The sequence below is a fragment of the Stenella coeruleoalba genome, assembly GCF_951394435.1.
Source record: "Stenella coeruleoalba genome assembly, chromosome: 3".
Taxonomy (NCBI): Eukaryota; Metazoa; Chordata; class Mammalia; order Artiodactyla; family Delphinidae; genus Stenella; species Stenella coeruleoalba.
Window position 1 is genome coordinate 163,262,654 of NC_137148.1, and position 21,637 is coordinate 163,284,290.

At 53.1% G+C, this 21,637-nt stretch overlaps 2 protein-coding genes across 2 annotated transcripts; both read right to left on the bottom strand.

Moving 5' to 3' along the window:
* Nucleotides 1-7,543: 7,543 nt before the first annotated feature.
* HAPLN4 (hyaluronan and proteoglycan link protein 4) lies at nucleotides 7,544-12,010 on the bottom strand (the record flags this gene model as incomplete). The annotated part of the gene is made up of 5 exons (XM_079918697.1): nucleotides 7,544-7,935; nucleotides 8,326-8,658; nucleotides 10,240-10,602; nucleotides 10,880-11,000; nucleotides 11,987-12,010. The coding sequence occupies 5 exons, from the start codon at nucleotides 12,008-12,010 to the stop codon at nucleotides 7,544-7,546; spliced, it is 1,233 nt and encodes a 410-aa protein (XP_079774823.1).
* Nucleotides 12,011-13,556: 1,546 nt separating this feature from the next.
* TM6SF2 (transmembrane 6 superfamily member 2) lies at nucleotides 13,557-21,637 on the bottom strand (the record flags this gene model as incomplete). The annotated part of the gene is made up of 10 exons (XM_079917220.1): nucleotides 21,439-21,637; nucleotides 19,704-19,807; nucleotides 19,199-19,296; nucleotides 19,026-19,129; nucleotides 18,540-18,622; nucleotides 17,773-17,897; nucleotides 17,489-17,590; nucleotides 17,066-17,158; nucleotides 16,294-16,413; nucleotides 13,557-13,763 (listed from the first exon to the last, which is right to left on the bottom strand). The coding sequence occupies exons 1-10, from the start codon at nucleotides 21,531-21,533 to the stop codon at nucleotides 13,557-13,559; spliced, it is 1,131 nt and encodes a 376-aa protein (XP_079773346.1). The 5' UTR covers nucleotides 21,534-21,637.

The following is a 21,637-nucleotide window of genomic DNA, read 5'->3' on the forward strand; positions in this document are numbered from 1 at the left end:
GTGTGTTTGGATTCGCACTAAGGAATTGCTTTTACCACCAGAGGTTCAGATTTAGTAAACTGTCAGATGTCCTAAATGCAGGCTGAAGCCTATAGTGAAGGTCACTGGCTTTGGGAGTAGAAAATTACATGGACGCACACGGCTTGAACTTGATGACAGCTCTTCCTTCACCTTGGACTTCAGCCTAAGTCAGTCCTTAGTCTTGGTGGATGAACTGAGTGTGGAATTCCTATGTATTGAATTTTAGGAAAGTTTTTAGAACAGCATCCCTCCGTGCCCTCAGAGTTAGGGGTCAGAATAGTCAGAGGAATTTGTGGGCAATGAGGGGAAGCTGTATTGCTTGCCCTCTCAGGTCTAGTCCAGTGCTGAGATTTGGTGGTTCTGCATGTGTGGTGAATTTTATACACACACACACACACACACACACACACACACACACACACACACACACACAGATGAGAGGATGTTTAGGGCTCAACGAACCCAGATTTCTTCCCCCTCCATCTCTCAGGGAGACAAAGAACCTCCTTCCTGGGCCAAGGAGGTGCCAAGTTTTCTAGCTCGTTGCCCATATCCATCCCTCAAGCAGACATTGGTAATGCCCCTGCCATGGGTCCCACCCCTACCCCTACTCTATTCCTGTCTCCTCCATTCATCGCCTGGTGGACTAGAAATGCTTAAAACTTGAAGTAGTGACATCTACCTGCGGTCATGTAGAGAGATGAAACACACACACACACACATTTTTCTCTTAGTTTTTTAATTTTTTAAGCAGTAAAGAACTCACCTTGCCTTCCTCCCCAGAATCTGAAACCTGTAAAAACTTTCCCCAAGCCGGAAGTCGGGATTCAGCTTCCTGATCTCTGGCGGAAAGAGCCACAGCTTTTCCTCCACGTCCTTTGTCCACTCTCAACCTCTCTAGTCTGGGTAACATCTGTGGATTAGTGTTAAAAACCACAGTGGAGAATGGCCCTCTGCAGGAAAGAAAAATAAGCAAATATATAGTCCATCTGAGGGTTCAGTAGAGAAAGAAATGTGTTGGCTTAGCCTATATTCCTCCTGGGAAGTACTAATCATAATTGACAACTATGGAGTAGGTACCATGCTAAGGACTTACACTGCCTCCATGAATCTTCTCAACAGCCCAGTGACTTAGGAACCATTACTTTCCCATTTTACACAAGACAAAACTGAGGCTCAGATAAGAGAAAGGCACTGGCTTGCAAGACAGGAATAAGGATTCGGTCCTGCCTCTGGCTGACTCCTAACCCTGCTCTCTATTCTGGGGGGAAGGAATTGAAACATAATCATGCTCTAACACACAGGAAGATTTAGGAAAAGATTGAGAAGTGCAAACTAGACCTGCATCCTTGACCATGGTCTTTAGTGTCCCCTGCTATAGACATTATCCACTGTCCCATGTTATGGTTATTGTTGAGAAAACCCAGGGATATAGGTTTGCCTTCTAGGTTTGATAATTCCTCTTGGTTTAAGAAATATAAAAACAATAACACATCTTCAGTCATCCATGTCACAAAAGAATTTTCCTTTGTTTGGAGTGGGGGGCTCTGGGGATGCAACTTTTTTGGGGGTGTCTTGGTTTATGCTCCTTACCCTTGACCACCTCAGCCCCTCGCCCTGCCCCCACCCCAGCTTCATGGTGGGAGGGGGCTCTGATATTTTCTAAGGTGGGTGGTTTGTCTCTTGGTCTTTCCCTTTGAGATGTGCGTGTGTGTTTGCGTGTGCCGCGTGTGTGGCATGCGTGTGAGTGTGTGTGCGCGTGAACAGCTTTGGATTCTGTTGGTTATGCTGTCAGCTGCCGTGTTCCGTGGGTCTGTGGTATCTGACACTATGGACATTAATGTACTCCTTGGACATTTTAATAAAATTTTTTAACAGTTCAACCTGCCTCCTGACACCTTCCTTCATTCATTTACTCAACAAGGACTTACTGGGCAGCTGTTATATGCCGTGTACTGTGCTGGGTGCTGGGGAGATAGTGGTGGACAGAACAGATGTGACCCCTGGGAGGTGGTCAGGGGAGACTTCTTAGAGGAGGTGAATGGAATCTAAAGGATGAATAGCATTAACTAGACAAAGAAGGGAAGAAAGGAAGAGAGTTTCAGGCAGAGGGAAGAGTAAAAGTGAAAATCTTCTTGCAGAAGGGAACATGGTTCATTTGAGAAACAGCAAAGAGTCCATAGCGGCTGGAGCGGAGTGACAGAGGTAGACAGTGGAGGGAGATGAGGTCAGAGAGGCAGAGGATGGATCACTCAGGGCAATATGGGCTGTAATGAGAAGTTTGGGTTTTATTCTAAAGCAATAGTGGCAACATAAACAAGGACAAAAGGTGAATGCCAAGCTTGGAAACAATTCTTCAAATCAGAGATAAAGGAATTTTGCCTTAATATATAAAGAGCTCCTACAAATCAATACGAAAAACCCCAATAATCCAATAGCCAAATGGGCACAGGATATGAACAAAAAGCTCAAAGAAAAGGACAGATGGCTCTTAAACTACAACATATGCTCAACAAAATAATACACAATTTTCAGATCACCAAGATACACAAATAAGGACATATAAATAAAAGGGAATAAACGAATAAATCTCACAAGAGAGGGGCCTTGCATATTTCAATGATGACAATGTACCTGAACTGAGAATAATTTATGATTTACTCAACTTCCTGCATCTAAAGTCAAAGTGGAGGATAGTCAGCTTCATATAACAGGTGAATTGCAAGTGACAACCACAATGAGATATTATTTTTCACCTATCAGGTTGGCTAAGGTAACAAGTGATAACACATGATGCTACTGAGGACATATGGAAATAGGTAGGTACATCTGTTACTGATGGGCTATAAATTGGCCCCACCTCTAAGAAGAGTTGGAGATCACTAACAAAACGGCCGGCAAGTTTTGACGCCTTGATCAAACAATTCCTGCTATCATCCTCCAGTTATACTTGCACTTATGTGATGACCATGGTACTTATTACTAACAGCAAAATATGGGAAACAATGTAAATGTCCACCATTAGGAGACTGATTACAAAGATTATGGTGCATCCAAACAGGGACTACTTTGCCAAACTTCAAAAGAATGCTGGTTGGGCTTCCCTGGTGGCGCAGTGGTTGAGAGTCCGCCTGCCGATGCAGGGAACACGGGTTCGTGCCCTGGTCCGGGAGGATCCCACATGCCATGGAGCGGCTGGGCCCGTGAGCCATGGCCGCTGAGTCTGCGCGTCCGGAGCCTGTGCTCCGCAATGGGAGAGGCCACAACAATGAGAGGCCCGCGTAACGCAAAAAAAAAAAAAAAAAAAAGAATGCTGGTGGGGGAAGGGGGCGGATTTTTACATGCTGAAGGAAACCAGTCCCCAAATATATTGTTAAATAAGAGTTACTTCAAAAGTGTATATGAGGGTTTCCCTGGTGGCGCAGTGGTTGAGAATCCACCTGCCAATGCAGGAGACACGGGTTCGAACCCTGGTCTGGGAAGATCTCGCATGCCATGGAGCAACTAAGCCTGTGCGCCACAACTACTGAGCCTGCGCTCTAGAGACCGCAAGCCACAACTACTGAAGCCCGTGCACCTAGAGCCCACGCTCCCCAACAAGAGAAGCCACCGCAATGAGAAGCCCGCGCACCGCAACAAGAAAAGCCCCCGCTCACCACAACTAGAGAAAAACCCGAGCGCAGCAACGAAGACCCAATGCAGCCAAAAATAAATAAATAAATTTATAAAATAAAGTATATATGGCACACAAATGTTCATAGCAGCATTATTCACAATAGCCAAAAGGTGGAAACAACCCAAATGTCCATTAACTGATAAAAGAAAATGTGATATATATACATATATATGAACATTATTCAACCATAAATATTATACTGAATGAAAGAAGCTAGACACAAAAGGACACATACTGTAGGATTCCACTTATACAAAATATCAAGACGAGGCAAATCCACAGAGATGGGAAGTAGATGAACAGTTTTCAGGGCATGGAGTGGGGAGGGAGGAATGGAGAGTGATTGCTTAATGAGTAGGAGATTTTCTTTGGGGTGATGAAAATGTTAGGGGTGATGGTTGAACAACACTGGGAATGTACTAAATGCCACTAAATTGAAGACTTTAAAACGTTTACAATGGTGAATTTCATATTATGTGAAGTTTTACAACATAAAAAATATATGTTGCATATTTTCATTTGTGTAGAAATGGGGGGAAAACAATATATGCATGTTTGATTGAATGAATATAAAACATCTTTTGAAGGACATGTAAGAAATTTTAGATGTCTCTGAGAAGTGCACTGGGTGCTGGAAGACAGGAGACATTTTTCTGAATAACTAGCTTCAGGAGTGGCTCTACCCTGGTTGCCATCCTTAGGTCTCCTCCAGGTGGACCCTCAAAGACCTGCAATCCAACAATGCAGAGACCCAGCAGAAAGAGGGTTCCCTTGGTCCTATTGGTCCATCAAAATCCCAGGCAGTCTCATTGGTCTGCATGGGTCCATGTCTACCCCTGGACCAATTAGGGTTGCCCAGGAAGATGAGCCACAGCCCTCATTGCCCAGTGGAGTCAGCCCCTCTGACTCACAGAATGAGAGGAGGGAAACTTACATACCCGAGGCAAAATCAGGATGCTGGAACCCATGGAAGGGAGAAAGGATGTCAGCAGGGAAAAGGCGGGATGAAAGAAATCTCATGCACTCATCTCCAGAAAAATGCCCCTACCATTCCTCTAGTCAAGGAAGCTAAGGCACAGCTGGAGCCCAAGGCAGTCTAACCAAGGGACTGGACCCTGGCTTCAGATGAGTGGTTGGAATCTCTAGGAGTTCTGTCCCATCTGACATTGAAGCATGAGCAGTTAACGACCACCCCACTTCTACAACCATATCAGACATTTACACTTTTTTCCTCTTCTCCCTTTCTTTGTATGCCCGAAACGAAACTTTCAATACTCCTCGGCCCACACTCTCCCTACCCGCACCTCCACACCCACCCCAGGGAAAATTTGCAACTTCTCTGCCTTCCTGATGCAGGAACTCAACACCCAGTTTCACACACTTCATTCCCAGGGGACTGAGAGGAATCGCTGGATTGGTTAGTGACCCAATTAGGACAGGGCTGAGAAGGGCCAGACCCATGGGAGGTGGCTCGAGAGACAGAGTGAGGGAACAACGATGGGGGGGGGGGAAGGGACGGGAGAGAGATTGGGGATAGGGAATGGTCCTGAGGAATGAGAGGAGACGCTTCCCAACTGAATCATCACCAAGCACCCCCAGCTGAAAAACATTTTGTCCACCAAAGTGCATTTTTGAAGTAACTACCCACGAGCTGTCTCATTTTCTCATTCATCAAAAAAAAAAATTTATTGAGCCCCTGCTGTACACTTTGTACTCACTGGGATCTTAGAACAGCCTTGATACAGAGGAGGAACTAGGATCAGGGGTTTTGTCACTTGGTCATAGAGGCAGGATTCGAACCCAGGCACACCTGGTTCCAAAACCCACAGATGGGTTTCCTGGAGATGGATGTGACAATATGGAGGGCTCCAGGAGGGACCCCAGTGCCACTCCAGGCAAGACCTCGAAACTGGGGTCTCCAAAAGCTGGGGTGGCCTCGTTCATGGACAGTCTCCCTGAGCTAGCTGTTAACACTGGGGAGTTTGGGTCCTGACTTCTCAGCACAAATTACCCTTTAGAACATGGAGCTCAGAGAGGATTTTGAGGTTTAAAGACAATTCAACCTCTCCTGGACCTCTAAGAAGGAAAATGTGGGGGGAGGGAGGTTAGAAAAGGAGAGAGGAACTCAGTGAGAATGGGGGTGTGGTCTCAGAGAGGAAGCGGGAGCCTACTGCTTGCATAGCACAAAGGGTAGGGGCACGCCAGAGCCTCAGTTTGTTCATCTGGGTGCTGCAAGGGTGTCTCGTGAACAGCTGTTGTCTGGGATATAGTTAGCGTGCAAACGGAGGATATCCAGCAGCTCCAGAAGTCCACCTGGGTCTGAGATGCTGCCTGGAGCTGGGCCCATCTGGTGAAGGGGCAGCCATTAAGCCCTATGGGGCACACAGTTCGGGCCCATGGTAAGAAGTTCCTGAGAACTGGGAAGTCAGTTGTCCTGGGGACGACGTTGACAGTCTCTATGGTGACAGTTTGGAGGGGCGGGCCCTACCGACAAGGGAAAGCCTAGGGGGACAGGTGTTCTGTTACCTCAGACACCGGAGTGTGGTCTCCATGGCAACAGCTGCCGGGGGCGGAGGGGTGGGTCCAAACCGCTTGGGGGCGGAGCTTGGAGGGTAGCAAGGAGCTGGGGCACCCCGCGGAAAGGAGCAGCCTGTTTCCATGGTGAGAGCTGGAGAACCGAATGTTGGGTCACTCTCAGGACAGTTAGGGGAGGGGGTGGTCTCCATGGCTGTTGGTCAGGGTGAGGACAGTGGGAGTGAAGTTGTAGGTCTCTGGGGTGAATGTGGGTGAGATGGTAAACGTGCGGTGTCCATGGTTACAGCTGGAGGAGGGAGGTACTAACTCCATGGGTGTGACTGATGAAGGAAGGGCTGTGTGACTCTAGGTGACAGGTAGAAGCTGGGCTGGTCGCCTTGGTAACAATGGGAAGTGGGGCAGCTTCTCTCTGTAGTGAATGACATAGATTTTATGGGTCTCTGGGCCTGGGAGATGGTCTCTTAGGCGACAGCCAGGAAAGGGGCCGTCAGGTGAAGACGAATTTGCTCCCTCAGATACCTAAGGGATGGGCCACGGCTGCCAGTAATGCGAGCCAGCTGGGGCGTGTCAATCTGTCTTAACAGTGACAGACAAGGGTGGTGTCCCCTGAAACTGGAGGGGTGGAGCTGTTCTCCACAGTGACCTGGGGACACGACCTGTTACTATGGAAACTGGGGGACTCGTGGGAGAAGGGGGGAGAATGGGAGTAACCAATCTCCAGGTCACCCTAGAGGAGAGGACAGGAGCCCACAGTCTTCATGTGACCATGGTGGCATGGTCAACTGACGAACTCTGAGGTTTCTGGTTTCTCTACAGGTGATAGGGAGGAGGGTTCAGTGTCCCGGTGACCTTAGGGGACCAGTCTTCAGTATCCAGGGAGATGCATAGGACGTGTGCCCAGTCTCCTGATAATCCCGGGGGTCCAGCCTCCAGGCGACCTTGGGGGTAGTTCCAGAAGACCTCGCGAGACGTTTCCAGTGTTCAGGAGACCTCGGGTTCTGTTGGTCTCCAGTGGTTCTCAGAGGGTGTGCCCTGTCTCCTGGAGAAAGTTGGGAGAGGAGAGGAATCCACTGTCCAGGAGAGGCGGGGCTTGGTCGATTTCCAGGGGACTCCAGGGGACTTGGCTTCCGGGACTGGCCAGACTCTGGGGACCTCAGAGGGTGTGGCCAGGGTTTAAGGACCGCAGGAGGCCTGGTCAACTTGCAGGGCACCGCAGGGTGCATGGCCAGTCTCCAGGGGTGTGGTCCATCTCCAAGTGGCCGTAGGGCACTCGGCCAGCCGCCAAGCGCCCCAGTAGTCCACGGCCCGGGCCTAGACGCGCAGCGGTGTCCAGGCGGCGGGGTCTCGCGCACCTCCAGCCCACCCGCCGCCTCCGGCCCAGCCCCAGCCCCAGCCACCAGGTGCGGGGTCCGGTGCACCAGGCGCGCGGTAGCAATAGACGCCGAAGAGGCGGCGCGTGGCGTCAGGAAAGCCGAGGCTGCGCACACCTGGCCGGCGGCCGCCGCAGCGCGCGCGCGGGTTCACGATGGGGTAGCGTGCGCTCCCGTCCGCCAGCCAGCCTGCGGTGCAGCGGTCCAGCAGCTGCAGCTTCCACGCAGCGAACAACTGCCCCACCTTGGCCACGGCCGCTCCGCGCGCCGCGCAGGCGCGCGCTGCTCCCGCGAAGGGCACGGGCCGCAGCGGCTTCAGGAAGAACACGCGGCCTGCAGGGGGGTGGGGAGGAGTGGTTAGGGCCGCTCTTGGGACCCGGCTTCCTCGGGATTCAGGACACCCCCCCGCTTGCAGCCTAGGACCTCAGCCTCAGGGCTCAGATACACCCCCTCCCCTGAAGCCCGGGACCACAGCCTCGGCTAGAGCAGTGCTGGTGCCAGGCGATGTTTGATTGCCGTGCCTAGGCAGTACTAGGGAAGGGATCTCCTGGTTCGGACCCCCGAGGGCGGGTGTGGAGAGGAAGGACAGGGAGGGAGACCTGGGCGGAGTGGTAAAGACTCTGAGAGGGAGGGGTACCTGTGTGTGGGTGGGGTCTCATACGCGGGGCGGGGCCCGGGCCAGCGGAGGGCAGGACCATCCTCCCAGGGGTGGAGCCTACGCACCCGGGAGGTTGGATGTGAAGCAGAAGGCGTCGTAGAGTTCCTCGGCGTTCTGGCGGTAGCCGTAGTTGCGCACACCCCCCGAGGCTCCGCCGCCAGCCCCGGCGCTCCCGGCCCCGCCCAGGCCGCCGCAGGGCTCCCGGGGCTGGCTCACCGGGTACTGCACCGAGCCGTCGCGCAGCCAACCCGCGTTGCACCAGTCCAGGCCGTCGCGCCAGGCCGCGTGCAGCTGCTCAGCCGACGCCAAGATGCCGTCCTGTTCAGCGCACGCCCGTTGCGCCTCCGTGAAGGTCAGCTTGTAGCGGCCTCCACGCGGGTGGTAAGGGAAGACTACGCCTGAGAGGATACACGAGGGTCAGCTCGGACCCCCCAACTCTCACCCACCTACCTGACATCTGTGGTGCCGTGTGACTCTTCAACCTAGACCTTTCAGGCCATCCCTCACTATGGCCTCAGAGCTGACCATGCCTTTCCCCAGTTCACACCCCTCATACTCGCTGTGCCTTAAGCTTACGATTCACTTGACCCTCCCCCTTGACATACTTAATCATGTCCACCTCCTTTCCACCACTGGAGACCTTTGTTCATGTTCTTTCCACCTGTCGAACTACTACGCATCCTTCAAAACCCAGCTCCCACAACCCTCCTCCATTCAGTTCTACGTGCTTCTGACATTCTTCCAGCATTGGGACCTTCCTTCTTGTCAAATCCTGAGCCCACAAAACTGACTCCCTCACACTGGGAGCCCACGAAAGTTTGACCCGGGGCAAAGACCTCTTTGATCTCCAGCATTGTCCAGGACAATTCCCATTGGTTTCCCTTCTACCTTCAGTTCTTATAACTCGTCCCTTATCAGAATCACAGTCGTCTCCGCTCACTAGCGTTCTGTGTGTCTGTGTTTGTGGGCTGGACCTTGGGGGTGCAGGTGCAGATGCTTCTCTCAGCAGATGCAGGAAGGATCAAACAGCAGCCGGAGAGAAGAGCTGGAGCCTGACAGACTAGAGTTCCAGTCCTGGCTCTGCCGCTCACTGGTATGTGCCCTGGTCAAGGCTCTAACCTCTCTGAGCCAGTTGCCCCTCTGTGAGTAATACCATCTCCCTCAGGGTTTTGGGGAAAATTAAATGAAAGCTCAGAGAGCTCTTCAGTCAAGCTCCTGGCACATAGAAAACACCCAATAAAGGAGAGCTGCTTCAGTTATTGTTGTTGTTTTTCGCTATTGTTGGGAAGTTCAGCAGTGAGGGCTCTGAAATCTCTCTAGCATCTTCTGAGGTGGAGTGAAGAAGGCAAACCACATGGGAGGGAATTCTTCAGAGAGAAACCCTACTTCCCAGCTCCACAGTCAGCCAATCAGAGCATCCCATCTCCCAGGCACAGTGATTGGCCCATGGATAGGCAAATGACTCAAGCTGGGCCAATGAAGGACAACTCTGGAGCTCTAGCTAGCACTCCTAGGAAATCAATTGCCAAGCTGGGAGGGTGGAAGCCTGGCACTACTTTTTGGTTCCATCAGGGGAAACTTGTCCAAGGAGAGCCCACCCAGGGAAACAGAGCTGAAGGAAGGATTTCTGACATGATGTGAATGCCTGGATCTCACTGTGCCTGGATCCTACCAAAGGGTTTCCCGGCGTCTTCACTATTGACATTTTGGACTGGATTATTCTTTGCTGTGGGGAGACTGTCCTGTGTGTTGTGGGCTGTTTACAGCATCCCTGGTCTCTACCCACTATATCACCACAACCTACTTCTAGATCTTGCCAATATCCCCAGGTAGCAAAATCATCCCAGATCAGAACCATTATCCTACCCCACCAAGCCGCTGAATTCCTTCAGGCCAACTTGATTTGATTTCTGTCCTTTGCAATACCCTCCTCTTTTCTCCCTTAGAAATGAGCCTCATCCTGCCCACAGGCTAGTCACCTTCCAGGTCCAGCTTGACCATGCCAGTGTCATCCTCCAGCTCGTTGGTGACCTCGCACTCATAGCGCCCATAATCCTGCAGCGTGACGTTTCGGAGAACCAGGGAGGCATCCCCGGGCCCATCGCCCTGCAGCTCAGCCCGCCCGCGGTAGCTGCCGAAGGCCCGGTGCTGGGCACCCAGTGCCACGAAGACATCGGCAAAGGCCAGCGGGTCCACCACCTTGGTCCACTTGAGGCGGACGCTGTCGTGGCCGTGGGCGGCTGCCTCGTAGTGGTAGCGGCAGGGCAAGACGATGGTGCCACCCCGGTGGCTGACCACCTGTCCCGGCGCTGTCTGCACCACCACCGAGCCCGACTCCCCTTCTATGGGCAACCAAAGAGGGTTAAGAAGAGGTTCTAGGGGCGGGGCAGGGGAACCTGGGGAGGGGGACCCAGGGAAAGGGATGTGGGAAGAAAACTTGGGTGCGGATCAGGAGATCAGAAGGGTAAAGGGGCTCCGTAAGGGGACTAGGGAGGGGGCGGGGACTGTGGCCATCAGGACCGCCCAGCACCCTCCGTCCTCCCCGCTCCATGCACCCTGGTGATCCTACTTGGCCACGGCTTCTGCGGGGCAAGATCAGCTTCCACGGCCCTGACTCACCCAGCACGTGCACGACCTTCTTCCGGCCGTGCTCCGCTTCCGCGGCGCCGGTGAGCAGCAGGACTCCCCATGCAGCTGCCCAGAGCGCCCCGCGACCGAGGGCCGCCGCCGGAGCACACACCTGGGGGCACAGTGCGCTCAGTGCAGCCTCCTGGCCTTTGTCTTTCAGAAGACTAACTCCCTGGCCTTCCTTTCCCGCGGCGAGGACTTCTTACATGCCCAGGTCCCCAGCCCAGCCAGGATCCCAGAGGATTCCCCCAAGGAGAAGGCTAGCAGACCCTCCCACCCACAGACCCTCCCACTCTCCCAGGATCTCACACACTTGCCCTTGGGCAAAGCGCACGCCCCTGGACTCACTCTCCCTTAGTTCTGCACGGGCAAACCACCTGACCCCCTGACCCCAACGCCAGAGCCTCGGAACTCCGCACCTTTCTCTCTTTCTTTTCTGGCCCAGGCCAAGGATTGGGGAGGAGGGAGGAGGGAGGAGGGAGGAGGGGCTGGAGCAGCGGCAGCAGCAAGGTTATCAGTGCGCCAGGAGACTGCAGCAAACCCGTGCAGGTGGGGGTGGTAGAGGCAGAGAGGGGGAGACACACAGAAAGAAGGCGAGAACGGGGAAAGAGACTGAGACAGAGAGAAGGGCAGGGAGAGATGGAGACAGAAGGAAAGTGTCACAGACAGAGGAAGGAAAGATGGAGAGGGACAGAGATACAAAGGGAGAGAGAGAAGAGAGTGCCAGAGGGAGACTCGGAGAAGAGTAAGGAAAGATGGAGAGAGACAGAGATAGAGAGGGAGAGACAGAGACTGAAAGAGAGAAAGGAGAGAGAGCAACAGGGAAAGAGACACAAAGATAGAGGGAGATGGGGGGGTAGGGAAAGACAGAGAGACTCAGAGAGAGGGAGAGTAAAGGGACCCCCCCAAAAAAGGGAGAGAAAAGTAGGGAGAGACATAGAATAAGAGAAGGAGAAGCAGAGAGGGAGAGAGTGGGAGGGAAAGAGATACAGGTGAGAGACAGAGAGATGGGAGAGATGAGGAGAGAGGGACTGAAGAGAGAAACACTGAGGGAGGTAGATCAGAGACACAGAGACAGAATCCCAGAGAAGGACCTACCGAACCCACAGCCCCACTCACCATTCTGCCGGTGCGGCCCCCGACCAGCGGCCCCTATGTGCCGGGACTGCGCTCCCTGCACACGCAGGAAGGACTGGGCAGGTCCCTGCAGGCGGCGCAATCCCGGCGTCTGCCTGCAAGGGGAGGAGGGAGGTGGACGGGGGGGGGGCGTTAAAGGGGACGTGGTGGCGCCTGCTGGGGGAGAGGTGATGATGGGCACAGACGGAGGAAGGACTGCCCTGAACAGTGAGTTCAGAGCCAGGTACCAGCCTCCCTGCTGGCTGACTTTGGGCCACCGGAGGAAACTTTCTGGGTCTCAGTTTAACGCTCTTTAAAATGGAGGAGGGGGGAGCCTGATGATGCCCTGCGTGGGCAGGGGAGCTGAGTAACCTGGGAAAGGGGCTTGGCTTGCACGCCTCAGTTTTCCCATCTGTCACTGGGTGACCATCAAAGGGTCCTGGGCCCCAGCAGCCAAAGGGTGCTCACTCTGCGGGATGCGGGCCCTACAACAATCATACACTCTGCAGAGGGACTCTGCCCCTCACTCTATGCCTCAGTTTCCACATCTGAGATATGGAGTGCTGGGTCTTTTGTGAAGATCTAATGGCTAGACATAGGTGCCTAATAAGTGTTGGTAAGGGCAGGGAGCAGGGGGATCAACCCCCTGACCCAGAGTGGTCTGGGCAGGAGTTACCCCTGAACCTGAACCTGCACTCAAGTTCAAAAATCAAACCAGGAGGCAATGAGCCCTTCTCCCAGCTTCTTGGCTGCCTCCCCAGCTTGTTTCCCCCAAATATAAGCCCGTCAGACAGCAGAGGCAGGTTTATGGGGTCTGTGGTTGAAGGGGCTGGGGCTCGTTGCCTAACTCAGCTGCATCCAGGAGGCGTGACTTGGGACCAGGACATTCACCTCCTGCAGGCTCAGTTTCCCCATCTGGAATATGCGGTGAGATCCAGCATGTAGCATGTGAGGTTAGCCATTGGCCTGGTATATGGTAGGTGCTTAATAACTGTGCCACACTGTTAGTTATTATAATTTATTGGTGGAGCTTAGACTTTGGACCCTTCTCTCCTGATTGTGCCCTCAGGCAGGTCTCTGGTCCTCTTTGAGCCTCAGTTTTCCCTACCTGGAAGATGGGGCTGGGTACACCAACCAGAGGTAGACTTCTGCTGTCCGGCACCTCCCGCTCCTGATGACTATGCTGGCAGTGATGAGTGGGCCCTCGTGGGTTCGGAGGAGAGGGTCCCTTGCCCCTGCCCCCTGAAACACTCAGAGCAACATTTTATGCATCAAAAGGAATTTTACTGAAAGGATCCATGGGGAGATGATGGATAAATTCCGGGAGGGTGCCAGTGTGGAGTTTGGGTGAGGTGACAGCTGAGCATGGCCATGGCCTTCTCTGATGGAACACCTGGACCTTGGGCCCCCCCCATCCCACCCTGAAATCACCATAGCCAGGACCGAAGGCACCCAGAGACACACCTCCTGCCTCTAAAAAACCCAACCCCCCCTTCCAGGGGCAGGGCCAGCTGGGTATGTAAACAGGATCTTGGGGAGTCCCACAGCCCCCTCAGTGCTGCTTCTCATGGTGGGCTGGGGGGCCAGGAAGCGGGCGTAGGAAGAAGGCAGGGCTCCACAGGCAGCGGTAGGCCAGCAAGTGAGGCCCCAGAGCATACAGTAGGTTGCACACGAAGAAGCTGGCCCAGGCATCCTCAGGCAGACGGTAGGTGAAGGGCGTGCGCAGGTGCATGGAAGCACCCATGTGTGAGAACTGTGCCTGGTGGCCAAAAAGGGAGGATGGATGTCACAGACCAGGAGAGAACAAGCCCCAGCGTCACCAGCATCCCACCCTGGGGAGCTCAAAATATCCCCTTCTCTATCTCACTGGCTCTGCTGACCTACCTGTCTCCCCTCTTCAATCCATCTGTCTCTAAATATCCCTGTCCCCACATGTCCTGTCTATCCTCGTCCATCTATCTGTAAGCCTCTCCCCAGCTGCCTAACTAGAACGATCTTCAGGGTCTGCTGGACCCTGAACCCTATTTCTCTGCCCTGAGTCCAGCTCCCGGTCTTCCCCACCCCAGGCAGCCTCGATACAAATCCTCTCAATTCTACCCCTAATCGATAAAATAATAATATATCTAATGGATGTCCCCCTGGTCCCACTGCCCTGGCCAGGACCCAGCCTTTATCACTTCCCATCAGAAACCCAGAAACATGCCCCCAGCTCTGACTGGGCCCTCCACTGCTCAGACACCTTCTACAGCTCCCCATTGTTCTCAGCACAAGCCCCCAAGCCCAGAGTTCAAAGCCCTTAGCACCTAACTGTCAATTTATCTTGTCTCTGCCTTTACCCACATTATGGGACTCTAAATCACTGTCCCCCTCTGTGCATATCCTTATGCTGTTACCATTCCTGGAATGCCCTTCCCTGCCTGAAGAACTCATACCCATACATCAAAGCCTATGCCCCCGGGGGTGTGTGTGATGAATTGGGAGATTGGGATTGACATTTATACACTAATATGTACAAAATGGATAACTAATAAGAACTTACTGTATAAAAAAATAAATAAAATAAAATTCAAAAAAAAAAGTAATATCTTTCCAGAGCTCAAAAAAAAAAAAAAAGAAACATTTATTTGAAAAAAAAAGAAATGGAAAATTACAAAAGGGGTAAGTAGAAAAATTACTGAAAATGGTTTGGCACGGTGGGTTAGACAATGTACATTTTGTGGTTTGGCAGGATCACATTTTCTTGAGCAAAGTCTCAGCATGAGGGCTGGGGTCATCTTTATGGACACAAACTACAACCTAGTTCAAGTGGAAGTCAAATTGAAGTTTGGTCAACTCTCTTAGCACAGTGTTAGCCAAGCCCTTTTTTTTTTTTTTTTTTTTTTTTTTTTTTTGCGGTACGCCGGCCTCTCACTGTTGTGGCCTCTCCCGTTGCGGAGCACAGGCTCCAGACGCGCAGGCTCAGCGGCCATGGCTCACAGGCCCAGCCGCTCCGCGGCATGTGGGATCTTCCCGGACCGGGGCACGAACCCGTGTTCCCTGCATCGGCAGGCGGACTCTCAACCGCTGCGCCACCAGGGAAGCCCAGCCAAACCCTTTTTTCTGTATAGGGGTTTAGAGTTCAGAAACCTCATGAAACCCAAAACATTCCTTCATGGCAATTTTCTTTGCTTCAGAAATTCTGAACAGTCCTAACTGGCTTGCTACCTAAAACTATGCAAAAAGTAAAATCTATGTTTAAAAGGAGTAAAGAAATTTTCTACACAAAGCCTTGAATATGCTTGAATGACTATTCTCCCTTAATAATAACCCTTTATAATTAGATAGTAATACACAAAATAAAAACAGAGAGTAGGATGATAGCGGGGGCTCAGCAAGATCAATCCAGTCCTTCTGGTTTACAATGTTAGAAGATTTCCCTCCTCCTGAAATAAGGTTTCCAATTTCTTGAACTTGTCAAGTTAGATACGTCCAACTTCTTTAATACCTCGGATACTGAGTATCATTGAGTATCATAAGGAGAAACATATAATTTTCAGATTCTTCCTTCACGTCACATAAAAAAATAAATTACAGATGGAATAAAGAGGCAAATGTTGTGTGTAAGAATTTTTAAAGCCTATGCATGAGAAAGCTTTTGAAATAGCAAAAATATCTCCAAAGCTTGACTTTGAACGTCGGTAATCAGAGCCTTCGGACTCAGAACACAGCTTCCAAAGCAAAATAGAACAAAGAAACCAAGTTAAGAGTAGTTCTTCTGCCTTTAAAGAGCTGGATGGAAATGAGACGTTCTTAGCAATTTTGATAGATGGCTCAGATTTTTATAGCACTCTTCTGTACAACAAAATTACTTTTGACAGTCATCGTTAATGAAACAACTAATAATAATAACAATGATAATAATATCCAGAAGAGAAATAGACAATGAGTATTTTCTTTTATTGTACTTTGAATATACAATCATGCTGCAACAAAGTAAAAAATAAATAGTAAAGTACAATAGAGAAAAAAAAAAAGCCTATGCCCCCTTTTCTAAGAAATCTGTCCCCTCTGGAATCCCTCTCAGACTCTCTACCTCCCTCTATTCAGTTCTAACCTCATGGGGTTTGGGGTGCCTGTGTCTGGCTCTTTCTCCCCCACACTAGGGAATCCTGGGGTACTGAGCTGGGGGTGGAGCCTGTCAGGGGCCTAGTATCACCCTGCTCAGGGTGAGCACAAAAGCAATTGATGAGCAGGCAGAAACTTTCTTCCCTACACACTGGCCCACCCCACCCCATTCCACCCCACCTCACCTGGCCAATGGCTCCAGCAAATACCAAGGTCCAGTCAGGCAGCCAGGAGCAGCCAGGAAAGATGAGGGCATAGATGGCCAGGCCATAGAAGGGCAGCACGTAGAACATATTCACCAGCATCTGGGGGACACACAGCTGATGGATTGAGCGGCTGCCCCAGTTGAGTCTCCTGATACCCCTCAGGTGGTGGACCCAAGGAGAATCTGGCCAGCCTCAGACCCCCCCCAAGACAGGGGCTCTCTGCACATCCTACCCTGTGCAAATTGCTCCTTTATTTCACTTGGGTTTCCCCACCCATCCCACTCCCACACACTGAGCCCACCCACCTTACTCCAGAAATAGCATGTGACCCTGGCCTGGCCAATCAGAACACCATAATAATCAGCTATGAGCATGTGATTTAAACTTGGCCAATCAGAGCCTGCCTGAGACTTATATTAAGCTGAGGAATTAAGGGCTCACACTCCTCTGTGGTGGCTAAGTAGAAAGAATGGAAGCCTAGAGCTACCCAAGGCTGTCTCTGCCATACCACAAAGGCACTACCTGGGAGTGGAGCACATGTAAAGAAAACACAGTCTAGAGACAGAGCTATCCTTGAGCTCCTGGATCCAGCCATACCTGAAGAGAATGTCTCTACTTTTTTGGTAGGACAATAAATTCCATTTGCGCTTCCACCAGTCTGACTTGTGTTGTTGGCACCTGCTTCAAAGGGGCCCAGTAGATCCCTAACCACGGCAGGACCGTGGCCCTCTCCTCCCATCTGCCCTCTCACCTGCACCTTCGGATAGGCCACGGGGTCCCTCAGGTATGGCTCATACTGATAGATGTAGACGAAGCAAGCATCCATGGGGCAGTCAAGCACCACCTGGGGCCCACAGACAAACCAACAGCCTCAAATATCCCTCCCAGAGGAAGCCTTCCCCAGCCTCCCAGGAGAGGCCCGTACCCCTGGCTCTGGCCTGCCCCAGCTTTGGTTCTCTCCTCTGGCTGAGAATCCACAGATATTTGAGCTGGGGAGAAGGCTACAGGGAATGGGGCTTTGTGATGGAACACTCAGGTCAGACTCGATGAACTTCCCTGGATGATCAGATGGGAGAGCAGTGGCCTTTTTGCACTGGATAATGAAGATAAAGGAGTGAGGGATGGGCTGGGGACGGGGAGTTGGAGGCAGGTAGGCTGGCCAGTGCAGACTCACCAGGCCCCGAAAGAGGGTGAAGAACGCAGCAAAGATGAGGTAGATGATGAGGGCCAGGTCAACTGGGCGCCGCAGAAGGCCCTTTCTTTGTTCCTCCTCCACCTGCCCCATGAGAAACAGCATGAGAAGTCTGGTATCCAACAGGCACTCAATGAAGGCTCATCCCTTCTTCCCTAATTACCAAGGAGATCTTTCCAAGGAGATAACGTCTTTGACCAGAAGCAACTCAAATGGGGGACATTCAGGCATTTGGCACAAGGCCTATCTAGGGGCAAGGGACTCACCATGTTGGGAGTGCAGCAGCTTGGTGCCTGGGTCTGGTTGAAGACCCTCAAGCCAGCCCAGCAGGGGACCAGCAAGTAGGGGATGGTGAGGAAAAAGGAAGGCCTGATCTCTGAGTTGTATTTGCCTGCCATGGTAGGAGAGACAGGGTGTCACGCAGTGAGGATCCCCCAGGCCCGGCCGGACCCTTTAGCTGGGCCATGTCAGAGCACCTGGCTGGAAGTTGTGATTCACAAATGCCATCCTAGCTCAGCCCTAACACGTCTGACTCCCGAGTGCCCATAAGATGATGTCCATGCTCCTCAGCCTGGCCTGCCTCAATTTACCTTCTGGACATGGCTCTTACACTTCAGCTGTTCTTTGCTCCCCCTAGAAACACCCTGGATATTCCTCTTGCACAGCCATCCCCACATCCCTGGTTGCCTTCTCTGCTCCGCCTCCTAAGACCTACCTACAAAGGTTTCACTCTGCCCTCTGGATCCACCTTAAAATTCCCTTCTTGTGTCAAGAGCATTCTGGGCCAAGCCCCTGGGGTCAGGAACCAGCTAGCTGGGGAGGAAATGGAATGTGCTTCCACTCCTCCAAGAGGAAAATGGGGGGGAGGTGGGGAAAGGCTGCTGGCTTAGGCTCTGAATGGAGAGGCATGTGGTGGGGAGGAGGTTGCCCTCTGCAGACATTGGAGAGGGTATGCAGGATCCACTGGGAACTTCCAGACACAGGGCAGTGACCCAGCCCAGGGAGACACGACTCCTCAGAGCCAAGTCCTTACCAAGGATGTTTCCTGGAAGGAACACCAGGATGCTCATGACGAAGGATCCCAGCCAGTAGAGTGCAAGGTTCCGGTACCTCTTCCTGGGCAGGGGATGGAGGGGTGACCAGTAGATCCCTGTCCCCCAGTCTCAGAGCCCCCGACAGGGTCCAGAGACCAATCTGGGATCCCCAGCTCTGGATCCCTTCAGTGTCACCCAGAACAGAAGGGACAACAGGAAGTTGAATGAGGGAATGAACAGTCAGATGCTCTGTCCAAGGACAGTAGTGTCTGCCCAGGCACAGGGTGGTAGAGAAGAGAACCGACCATCACTGACACCTGTGATGTTCCCTGGATCCTTCTCCTGGCCACTCCTGTCTAGAGCCCTAGAGAGGCTTCCTGATTTCCCCTACAGATACTTCTGGCTTCATCCTAACCTGGGACCTCCCACCTAAGGACTCCACCTCCTTCCCAGGGTCCAGGTGCCACGCTGCCCACCCCACGCACCTTTTACGGATGGCACCAGCCATGGCCAGGTAGAGGAGGTAGTGAACAGTGCCATCCCAGTAGCAGATGAAGACCCCGTGTGCCGTGCGCAGGTACGGCTCACCCTACAGGGGCAGGGGCAGGGCTCAGACGGGCAGTAGGGCTGCGGGCATCCCAGACAGCTCCCTACATACCTCCTTGGTGTAGAACGCCATGAAGCTCCCCATGTAGCCATCTTCCTCGAGAGCGATAAGGAGGTCCACCACGGAGGTGAAAGAGAAGACCGCGAACACTACGGGGAGAGTAGCAGGGCATGGGCAGGGTGTGGGCGGGGCACAGACCACGTGTGGGCGGGGCCTGAGACTGCAGGTCGGTGACCGGCCACCCAGTTTCTGGGCAAAGCCTCTGCACAAACCTGCTCCCAGGCCCCACCCCACAAGTCACATGACCCACAGCCCACCTCAGAGGGAGGCACAGTCCCTGCCTTTAGGGGTCCCCAGGCTGATGGGAAAGGCACTGTCCCTGCACTCAGGAGTCCCAAGTCAGAAGGGGGAGGCCCCTTGAGGTTCCCCAATCAGTAGGGGTTCTCCAGTCTCTGAGGTTCTCCAGTCTGATGAAGGCCCTTCAAGGGCTGCCAGTCTGATGGAGGAGGCCCTTGCCCAGACAGTTCTCTTCCCTAAGACCCTCCCACCAACTCACCGGCATAGAGTGGGTCATAGTAGATGTCACTTCGGGACAAGCTGTATATAGCCAAGAAGAGCAGACCCAGGATCAGGGCGCTCATCCACACCACCCCCAGGGGGCTGTGGAGAGGAAAACCAAGTCAGGGAGGCCAGGCTCATTCTGAGGTCCTGCCCCACCCTAGGGCAAGAGCAGACTCCAGGAAGCTCCAGGTGAGGAGGCTGAAGCATCTGTCCATCCAGGAAAGCCATTCCCTGAAACTCCCCTTTCCTAGCACCAGGCTCTTGCCCCAGCTGTTTCCCTCTTCTGGAAACTCCTTCCAAAAGTCTCCTTTCCACTTGGCAAACTCCTACTCATCCTTCATGGCCCATCTACATTGCTCCTCCTCCAGGGAAGCCCTCCCTGACTCCTCAGAAAGGATCATTGCCTGACTTGGGCCAGGCATAGAGAGAGCATCTGTCAACACTTCTGACTATATGATTTATCCAGTCACTTGCTGATGTGTGTGACAGTTTGCTTGCTCTGTCATTCAACAGCTCCAAGACCCTCTGTGGCCAGTCCCAGTGCCCACACCTGCCAGAGGGTCTCTAGTGCTCAGCTCTGTACACCTCATGGTCTGAAGCTCCTGACTCCTCAGGTAAAGTGCAAATATTTCCATCAACTCCACCCCACCCCTGCCCTGATCTGTTCCCATCAACCTGATAAGGCAAGTCAACCAGCTGCAGAGGTAACAGAAGCCAGGTCTCTGGGCAGCCCCCAACTCTTGGCAAACCAAGGCCAAGGGTGGGAGGGTGGGAGACATATCCAAGGTCACACATTCCCCCCCACACTCTCTCCAGGCCCCAACCTTCTCCTGAACCCCTCTAACCCCTAGGATCCCCATTCCTAGCCCCATCTAACCAACATGACAATTATAGTAATCACATGAGACCACACCAGCATCTTGGCACACAATTTGTAATCCCAAACTGTAACTATGGGATGAGCTCTAGAATTATGTTCATTACACAGGGAAGAAACTGAGGCTCCCGGGGCAACCTGTCTCACTCAGGGTCCAGGAGGATGGAGCCAGGAATTTGTACCCAAGGAACCAACTCCACAGTCAAGACTCCCCCTACCCCATGTCTTGGGTTGCACTGGGTTTGGGAGTGTGAGGGGCTTGTGGTTGCCTGGTACCCAGTAGCTGGATCCACAGGGTTGAGGCCTAGGGTTAGGAGATAGGGACAGGGGAGGTCGAGGTATGTAGGGGAAACTGAGGCTAGGGACAGGGTGGGCCAGCTCTGAAGAGAAGAAAGTCCCAGGTCTGAGACAGGCAATGGAGTGACAGTCTGGTAGGGGTGGTGCAGCAGAGCGTGTGTGTGGCAAGAGCCGGGTCACTGGGGCATTATCTGGGGCAATACTTTGACCCTTGGGGACTCTGGAACCTGTGCTGGGCACATCCCTGGGAAAACACCAGAAACCCTCCAAAACCCTGCCTTGTTAGGGGCTCTGCTTCTCAAAGTCCCTCCTCCCCAGGCCCCAAACGTCCCAGGAGCGCCCCCAGCTCCACCACACAGCTCCGGGCCTGCTGGAAGGCGATTTCCGGTCGGAGGTTGGGGGGGTTCTTCTGACCCAGCCCCTGTCCTCGCGGGCCGGAGCGGCGCGGGGCCGCTGGGCTCGGGGGAGCCCGCGCATCCTCCATCCCGCCCCCTCCACACCCCAGCCCAGCCCCGCAGCCCCCGAGGAGGCCGCCCCGGCCCCTCCCCGCACGCACTACGAGAGCGCCGAGACGTGGTTGAGCACGTAGGACAACGGGAGAGCGCCCAGCGACAGAACTGCGACCTTGCCCGCCAGCGGCGGGATGTCCATAGCGGCGGTGCCGGGACCCCGGCTTGGTTTCTGCGCGGCGGTGCCTCTGGGCGCGGAGCTGCCAGGGACCCAGCCCGGCTCGGCCCCGCCTTGCGCAAAGGTCG